The sequence below is a fragment of the Elephantulus edwardii genome, unplaced genomic scaffold, assembly GCF_000299155.1.
Source record: "Elephantulus edwardii isolate Elephantulus edwardi_28Jun2011 unplaced genomic scaffold, EleEdw1.0 scaffold00056, whole genome shotgun sequence".
In the NCBI taxonomy this organism is placed as follows: domain Eukaryota; kingdom Metazoa; phylum Chordata; class Mammalia; order Macroscelidea; family Macroscelididae; genus Elephantulus; species Elephantulus edwardii.
This window is the reverse complement of record NW_006399806.1, coordinates 7,020,825-7,030,588: the sequence shown is the minus strand read 5'-3', so window position 1 is coordinate 7,030,588 and position 9,764 is coordinate 7,020,825. Positions and strand designations below refer to the sequence as shown.

Sequence of the window (9,764 nt, the reverse complement as noted above, 5' to 3'; positions counted from 1 at the left end):
AAAAAAAAACAACCAAACACCAGGAGTGGCAATACTAATCTCTGATAAAATAGACTTCAGCATGGAAACCACCATAACAGATCAGGAAGGCCCTATAGCATTCTGTAAACTTTTATTATGAGACTCATGTCTGAGATGTTATTGCCAATTATTTTTTCCCCCAGTCAGTGAATTTCTTTTTACTCTGTTGGAAAGTGGTTTTTATGCACACAAACATTTTTTTATACAGTCACATTCATAAATTTTGTTTCTTAGCCTCTCCTGGTTGTGTATTTCTGGTCTTTTTAAATTATGAGCTAGGCTTTCTAAGCTTGTCTCTTATGATTTTGGCTTTTAGCCCTAGGTCTCTGATCCACCTTGAGTCTATTTTTGTGTATGGTGAGAGGTGTGCACTCTGTTTTAGCTTTTCTTTGTACACCAATGTTCTTGGCAGTGTTATTCACCATCGTGAGAACATTGGAAACAGCTCAAATGTCTATTCACCATCGAATAGATTTAGAAATTACAGTATATTCACAGAATGGAATACTATAGCATGTAGGAGCAATAATTCCAAATATTACTACATAACTTGGGAGGGACTAGAAAACATCATGCTAAATGAACTAACTCAGTCCCAAAAGGGCAAATACTGTATAAGACTATTATTATAGAAATAGAAAGATAACTAGTAAAACAGTTATGAGGATCCAAGGGAGGGAGGGAGGAGAATAGGGATGAGGGTGAGCAAGAGGGTCATCAGAGTTGCTTAATTTGATGGGTAGGGGGAGAGGTAGGAAAGGAAATGGGAAAGATCTGGTGTGAAAAACAATGTATACAAACTTGGAAGCACACCAGTATAAAATAAAAAATGGATTTTTTTAAAAAAAGGTTGCATAAGATCAGCAGGACAGGAGTCACTTAGACATAAAGCTCAGAAGCAGGAAGAAGTAGGATTGGATTCAAGGAAACAGGAATCACAAGGAGGAAGTGAGAGCAGTGCAGTCACATTGTGAGTATTCTAACAAATTCTTATAAGCAGGACTTGTAAGGGGTGGATAAAAAACTAATTGACTTCTAAAATTTTACTCAAATTACAATTAAATAAACAATACAATTTATGTTTTTCTTCCTTAAAAAGAATATTAAAAGAAGAAAAGCTGCAATTAAATGAGTTAAATAGCAAATTTACAAAGATTATAAATATATGAGATACAAATGAAATTAAATGAAAGCATAGCAAAACCTAAAGTTAATTCTTTAATAAACTTACAAAATATTTTATTAAAGTGCACCACAACAAGATAAAGGTAAAAAACCTAATTAAAAAATAGGCACAGGATATGAACAGACACTTCACCAAACATTCAGATGGCAAACAAATGCACAAAGAAATGTTCAAAATTCTTAGCTCTAAGAGAGATGCAAATCAAAACAAATATGAGATATCATCTCACCCTAGTAAGAATAGCAAAATTTAGCAGAACAGCAAACATCAAATGCTATCGAGGTGGTGGAGAAACTGGAACCCTTATTCACTTTGGGTGGGAGTGTAAAATGGTGCAACCACTATGGAAAGCTGTATGGCGCTTTCTCAAAAAGTTGCAAATAGAGATACCATTTGACCCAGCAATTCCACTACTGGAAATTTACCTAAAGAAACCATAACTGCCACCCAAGCAGATATATACAGACCATTGTTAATTGCGGTTTTGTTCGAAATAACGAAGAGCTGCAAACAACCCAAGTGCCCAACAACAAACGAATGGATGGGGAAGCTGTGGTATATTCACACAATGGAATACTATGCAGCATTGAAAACAAGGAGCTAATATTCTTCATAATGGATGACCCTGGAGTACACTATGCTGAGTGAAATATCTCAGTCACAAAGGACAGATATTGCATTTGGCCACAGTTGTAAAAGAAAGAAAGAGAAAGAAAGAAAGAAAGGAAGGAAGGAAGGAAGGAAGGAAGGAAGGAAGGGAGGGAGGAAGGGAGGGAGGGAGGGAAAGAAAGAAAGAAACCCACAAAAAATGGGACTGACATCAGGGCTGAGAGAAGACAGAAAAGGAGGGGAGGAATGATGTATATTGCATTGAAGCAGATGAGGGAGAGAATGTTTAAAAGGAATATATGAATTGATATTCTTGTCATTACAGAAGTCCAGAGTGAAGGCTGCATAGGGGAGTGGACTTGGGTGGGGGGAGGGATTGCACAATAATGAAAGAGTTTTTCTTTTTTTTTCAAGGAGAAGAGTGAATTGTGGGGGAGGAGGGAGAAAAGTGCAATGATGAATGATTGGAAACCCTAGGTCTCTGTAAACTTTCATTAAAATGAATTTAAAAAATTTAAAAATGCACATATAATAGAGTACATGTAACTTATACTATGAAAAAATATTTCATTAAATCGATAGTTCTCCTTGTCAATTTATCAGTCCCTGCTCTAATATTGAGTAACTCTGGTACACAATTGTTAAAGTTTTGTGCTCCTAACAGAAAGATTTATGGTTGAAAACCTTCGGGGGGGAGGGCAGGGGGGAGAGAAAAAAAAGAAAACCTTCAGTGCTTTCTTTTTTCTTTTTCTTTCTTTCTTTTTTTTTTTTTCTACTTTCTTAAGAGAAAGACTGCTTCAACCTGCTTCAGCCAAGATAGTAGCCTTGGACAGGGTCACTATGAGGATGAATCAACTCCATGACAACAACGTTTGATTGCTGTGATACCACATGTCACAATTATCTGCTAAGAAACTTTGAAGGCACTCCACAAAAAGGTTAAGTAGTCTCCTCCCTAGCAGTTAACTACATTTAAAGACCCTCTTGAGGGTCAGCTAGCTATAAGTTAGTTCTGGCTCAATGGTACACAACAGCAACAAAAGTTTTATAATGTCTTGATGTGTAATCTTCAAAGATAAACTTCATTACTGTGCAACACAACTATTACCCAGTGGGCCACAAGAGCCCTGATATGTAACGAAGTGTTTTTCTTTTTTGTTGTTACCGAGTACTTTTGTTCTTCCAAGGGAACAGGGAATTAGAACCATTTGCCAAATTCCATGAAAAACCTTTTAGGATTTTCATTGAAATTGCCTTGTAACTATTGATAAATAATATTTTTTATATTGGGGCTTTTCTGCCTATAGATATACATTTTCTTCTGTTATTTAGGTACCATTGAATATTTTTAAATAAAGAATATAATATTCTATGTAGATATTTTAAGCAGTAGCACTAGACCTTTTGTTAATAACACTCAAAAAATCATTAAACATTTTACACCATAGAAAAAAAGCTTCATGTCCTGATGAAATTTTTGCAACAGTATTTCTTTCAACAACTTAGAAATTCTTATATAATATTCACCTTTAAATGCAAAGACAGTATCCTTGGTATGAGCTTCATATGCAGCATCTAACTTTGATGGAAGAGAGGGCCAATGTGAGGAAATAGAATACAATACAGGTTTATGATCCATGTGCATTTTCCGCCAAAAATATCTGTAATACATTAAGATGAATTGAAGATGTCATTCTCTAGTAGATATTTAGGATGGGGAGATAAGCCTATTTATTTCTTTGCCTATCACTATTCTACAGACTGCCTTGGATTCTTGGACTCTGGGAGCTTTGGCAGGAACTGTTTCAACAGTGTAATTATTTAACTTGGTTTATATCCTAAAGCCTGTATCAATATTTATATGATGCATGCATTCATACATGGTAAAAAAATAAAAATCCCCTTATTTATATGGGAATTAAACATCATTAGAAAAATACAAAGGAAAACTGGTAGTTGTGGTTGCTCATATAATATATGGGGAAAGTATGTGAGAGATGGAAAGGTAATTGTCCTTTTTTTTATACATTAATTTTTTTTCTTTTTGAGCAATTTCAATGACATGAAAATTCTCAGATTCACAATATAGGGCTAGTTGAAATATGAAATAACATTTAATATACCCCCTCAAGCCCCCAACCAAACAGTTCACTGAATCTTTACCATGACAAGAAAAACCACCTTTCAGAATCCAGCTGCTTCACGTATGAGCTTTCAAACTGGAGACTTATTTGGGCATCAGTGAAATGTAATCTCCTCGTAACTTTTTAACATATACTTTGAGTATTCAAATTTATTTGGTTTGATTAAAGATAACTTGTATTCTTGTTATTGCCATATGCCATAGAATCAGAACAGACCCATAACTGACTCTCCAAAGGTTTTTTAGAGTCAGTAAATTGTAATGAAGGAGATTTCCTATCCTTCTTCTCTGCAGCAACTGGTAGATTCAAACTTCGGTATTTGTCTTTTAATTATTTATTTTTTGCTCACGTCTCTATATTTTGTCCTAAGCATATATCTAAAATAAACTAATTTACATAGTTGCATTTGATAGCCAAGGTGGAGACCATCTATCCTTTGAGCTATTGATGGTTTTTTTAAGGAATTCATCATTAATGATACATAAAATGGCAATTATTAATTTATTCAAATGATCTAGCACTAAGTCTATTCCAGTTTGGAGGATATTTAAGTGAATCAAACAAAAGTTTCCCATCTCTATGGACTTTCAGTTGCACTGACCAAGATCATATTTGGTAAGTCAGTTTAAAAATTATATAAATAACGTTAAGATGTTAAAAATGCAATGAGAACTAGGTCTGAATGATGTAAAAGCTTGGAGGAAACATTTGCTTTTTATACCTGTCAAATTTTTGTTGTTGTTTTTCCTATTTTATGTCAAAAGAATAATAATTTTTTTAAAAAATCAAGTCAATTCATTACTGTCAAGTCAGAACCAACTCAGAGCTAAAATTCTAGTTGGGTTTCCAAGGCTTCCCAAGAGAAGAAACTGCCCATCTTTCTCCCTGGGAGCTGCTGGTGGATTCAAACTACCAGAGAGCCATGGCTTTTCGGTTAGCAGTGCAACTCTATAAACAATAGGTAAGGGGAAAATACCCAACTTTTGAATCTCACCTGCCTTTAAAGAAGAAAATTTCTCCTCTCATGGTAGTTACTGCATCAAATGACAAGTCAGAGTCACACCGAGATAGAAGCTCAGATTTCCTAGAGATGGGTGCCTTGGTATAATCAAAGGAAGAGGGTGGAGGTCCTAAAAAGAACAGATGGAGGAATACAAATCTTAGAAGAAATGAAATGATATGTTAATTGCTATGCTTTCTAAGCATTTAAAATTTCAGGTAGTATTACAAGTTTCCACCATTGTGATTCTGAAGATCATCATTGTAATATTTTTTGTGCATTATATGCCTTATTTTTGCAATATCACTCACCATAGAGGGATTGAATGTTTTTCACATCATCTTGAGAAAGGAGCGATTGGGATTGGTCTTTGGGTTCCTTGTAGAATGTGTACATCAAAGCTTCAGGGTCATTTGAATGAAAGAGACCAAGGGAATGACCAATTTCATGAGCAGCCACATAGAAAAAATTGATACCTATGTGAAAAATCATAAACATTCAACTATTTAGCTCATTAATACATGTGCTTAATGCATGCCAGCTTAAAAGGCCACCCCTGGAATTATACAGTGTCTTCTTACTTGTGAAGTCATTCACTGGTTGGCATACATAGTTCATAGAAATATATTTTTCAGGGTTGATTTGAAGACAAGATCTATGACAGATTTTCAGCATATCCCTCCCTTGTCCTGTGCTTGCTCCTGAAATTCAGGTCACTTTTCCTATATTAACACTGATAAACATAGTTTCCAAAAGATACTTCTTTAGAGAGACCAAGACTAATTAATTGTATGTGAGATGGAGCTCCAAAATTCTAGCCTTCTAGGAGAAATTTGGTTTCACCCTCTCTAATACAGACCTATTTGTTTTCTTTGCAGTCCGTGATATGTTCAAGACTCTTCTCCAGCACCACAACTCAAAGGTATCTATTCTTCTTCTGTCATCCTTAGATAGATAGTCCATATTTCCGATGCATAGCAAATAATTGTGAAGACTATAGTCTGGATTAGACACACCGCAGTCTCTAGACTGGCATTTTTGCTTCTCAGTATTCTGGAAAGGTCTCTGACAGATTTGCCTAATGCAATTCATCTTTTAATTTCCTGACTGCTGGTGCCAAGAGTGTTGATCCTGCATCTTAGTAAGCTGTAATTGTTAACAACCACAATCTCTTCTCCACCCATTATGGTGCTGCTAATTAGTCCAGTGATGATAATCTTTGTCTTCTTGATGTTAAGCTTTAACCCATACTGAAGACCACAATACTTGACCTTTTGCAGCAAACACTTCAGGACCTCCTCAGTTTCAGTAAGCAAGGTTGTGTCATATGCATATATCAATAACGACAACCCTTTTTGTCTCTAAGAAGTTGGACATTTTTTTAAGTTTATTAGTGTGTACTCTTGATAATTTCAATTCCAGTTTTCTGCACATTCCATTATAATACTTTGTTTTCTTGAGCAACCTTTTGAAATAATCTGTTTAATTCTTTTATTCAGTATGCTTTCCCTTTGATTTGGCTTCTCAATGCATTACTGCAATTTTTCAGAGTTTTTTCTGATGTCCATTTTGGCTTCTCCTTTCTCATTTTTCTTTATAATTACCTTTTGCTCTCTTCATGAATGATATCCTTGACATCATCCCATAACTTATCTGGTCTTCGGTGTTTCAAACTTATTGTTAAGATTTATAAGTATTATAATGAAATACGCAGAAAGCTAAAATTGGAGAATAAAACAGAAAGAATGAACTCTACATTTCTCAAGGTGAAAGAATAGAAAAACAAATTTAAGCCTCAGTCTCAATATTGAAAGGTACTATGGGCAATATTTTGAATGATTTAGGAAGAATCAAAAGAAGATGGAATTCCTATTTTGCCATATCCTCTCCAATAGTTACTTGCTGTCTTGTTAAACTTGGCCACTGCTACTGGAGCGAGATGATATCTCATTGTGGTTTTGATTAGCATCTCTCTTATTTCCGGTGATGTGGAGCATTACTTCATGTGTCTGTTGGCCATTTGAATAGCTTCCTCTATGAAAACTCTTTCCATGTCTTTTGCCCATTTTGTAATTGGATGATCAGCCTTTTTCTTATGCAGGTCTGGGACTCTTGTCTGAGATGGTATTGCCAAATGTTTGCCCCATTCAGTAGGTTTTCTTTTAACCCTGTTGGGAAAAGTGTGACTCTTAGACATTGTTAGTGGGCTTGTAAAATGGTGCAATCACTCTGGAAGGCAACTTGGCACTTCTTCAAAAAGCTGAGCAAAGAAATTCCATATGACCCAGCTAGTCCAATGTTTGGGATATACCCCCAAGAAAATGAGAACTGATGCTAAAGTGGAAACTTGTACCCCAATGTTCATAGCAGCATTATTCACCATCACAAGAACGTGGAAAGAGCCCAGATGTCTGACTACAAATGAATGGACTGAGAAGTTATGGTATATTCACACAATGGTATACTACAATGCACGCAGGAACAATGATTTTGTAAATTACTACCTAACTTGGGAGGGACTGAAGAGCATTATGCTAAATGAACTAACTCAGTCCCACAAGGACAAATACTGTAAAAACCCATTATTGTAGAATAAATATGAGGCTCTAAGGAGTGGAGTGTAGAAGCAGAGAGAGGGGTGAGGATGGGGGGTGATGTTAATCATAGAGTTACACAATTCAGTGGTTGGGAGGGTGAAGGAAATGGGAAGGATCTTGTGTGAAAAACAATGTACTTTGTTTATAAATCAGCATAAAATTATTTTTTTAAAGAAGATGGAGGGTATACATAGACTCTCTGGACCAACAAGGAGAAACTGGAAGCTGTATTGAAGGCTGTGACAAAAAATAAGGCCCCAGGAATCGATAGGATACCAACTGACTTATTTCAATTAACAGATGCAGCCTTGGATGTGCTCACAAGTCCATGCTAGGAAATTTAGAAGACAATGGTCTGGTCAATAGACTGGAAGATGTCTATATTTGTTCCCATTCCTAAGAAAGGTGATCCTCAAATTCTTGTTTAAGAGACAATATTTTCTCCTGCTTTTCATAAAGGTTCCCACAGCATTCTAATTCCTATTCATTGAATTCTACCCAAATTGTATAATAGCAATGGTTAAAATTTCAAACATGTGCAAATATTCTCATTATTTCTACTATGGTTCTTTAATTTCCATTAATCCAGCTTTCCTATATCACTACAGCCTTCTGTGTGTTTTAAATTAATTGTTGAACATTTTATTCATATGTTCTTATTATTGTATACTCTCAAGTCAGAACTGACCCATAGCTTACCCTCCAGCAGGTTTTCAGGAGAAGTTAATTGCACAAGTGAAGCTTGCCCATCCTTCTCCCTTGGAGTAACTGTTGGTTTCAAATCATGTGCCTTTTGAATTGAAGCAAAGTTTCTTACTACCAGAGCTTCCTTTAGTCATATAGGTGATCATTTTAGTCATATAGGTGTCATTTTAGGACATTAGTACTTATAGGTGATATTGGTTATTTTGTAGGTTTACTCTAGCAGACTATTGGTAAAGAGCTTTGCTGCAATCTCAAAGGCACATGGTTCGAATGCACCAGCTGCTCTACAGAAGGATGAACAATCTCTTTTCTTGTGATGTTCTGCCTCTGAAAAATCTCCTGGAGGGTCAGCTAATGGGTCAATTCTGACTTACTGGTGCACCACAGTGGTAACCTGCTATCTATAAGATGATCTCAGGGATTGCTTTTAGTTTAAGGTTTGAAGAATTTCTCAAGGCAATAGTTTCAGGAACTCTTGCAGTGCCACCCTCAACAAGCCAGTAAGTCTATTTCTCTGTGTGTTTTAGGGTTTTCTTTGATTTTGGGGATTTAAGATTCAGTTACAAAGTCTTCTCTCATTCTCTAAGACTCTATCGTGGTCCTGTTTACAGAAGTTGGCAGTGATAGTTGGCACCAACAAGCTCTTTTTGTCTCAAGGTATGGGATAAAATGGCTTATGTAAACTATTTGTTTTGTAGACTGGATTCTACTTTGAGTCTTTAATTGCCTTTTTTTCTCTTATGCTCCAGAGACCAATAATTATACAGTGGCTCACAGGCTATTATGAATTCAGACTATTGTTCTAATTCTTAGCTACAAAACTGTTATTCCCAATAGCATTTGAGCTGAGTTGTTCTCAGCTATTCTTCATCATAATGAAATAATTTTTGGTAGCCAACACCTCTCTGTAGAAAGCAAAATTGTATGTACAAATAAAACAGCCCCATGACTTGTAACTGTTTTCAGAAACATAAAGGTAGCTGGATTCAACTTATCTTTACATTATAGAGTCTAATTTAAATTGTTATTGTTGTTACATGCCGTTGAGACACTTTTGACTCATAACGATCCTCTGTGCAATAGCCCTGAACCTTGCTCTATCTGTACCAACTTGTCTCTGACACACCTACCCCATCTCCCTGGTCACTGGATCAATCCATTTCATCAAGGGTCTTCCTCTCCTGTGCTGTCTCTCCACCTTCCCAAGCATGATGTCCCTCTCTAAAGACTGGTCATTCCTTGTACCATGCTTTAAATATGTCACACCAAGCTTTGGAATTCTTGTCTCCAGTAATAGAATTTATATAAAAAAGACTCTAGGCAATTATGCAAAATAGAGTTGCTCAGACAAAGTATTCCATTCAACATAATGATAATAATCTTTATAATAATAATAAAGATTTCAACCAGTCTCAGAAGTAACAACTGTCTCAACAAAATACTTAAAAGCCACAAAAATAATTTTAAAAAGTTATTTATATACACACACACATACACACACA

General features: G+C 35.7%; 1 protein-coding gene across 1 annotated transcript in view; it reads right to left on the bottom strand.

Annotated features, from left to right (window-relative positions):
• LOC102860898 (stromelysin-2-like) overlaps positions 1–9,764 on the bottom strand; it is a 49,836-nt gene that overhangs the window by 24,308 nt on the left and 15,764 nt on the right. The window contains exons 5-7 of the mRNA XM_006887350.1: positions 5,272–5,436; positions 4,955–5,090; positions 3,344–3,477 (exon numbers count right to left, since the gene is read on the bottom strand). Coding sequence (XP_006887412.1) covers positions 3,344–3,477; positions 4,955–5,090; positions 5,272–5,436 — 435 coding nt within the window. The remainder of the gene's footprint in view (positions 1–3,343; positions 3,478–4,954; positions 5,091–5,271; positions 5,437–9,764) is intronic.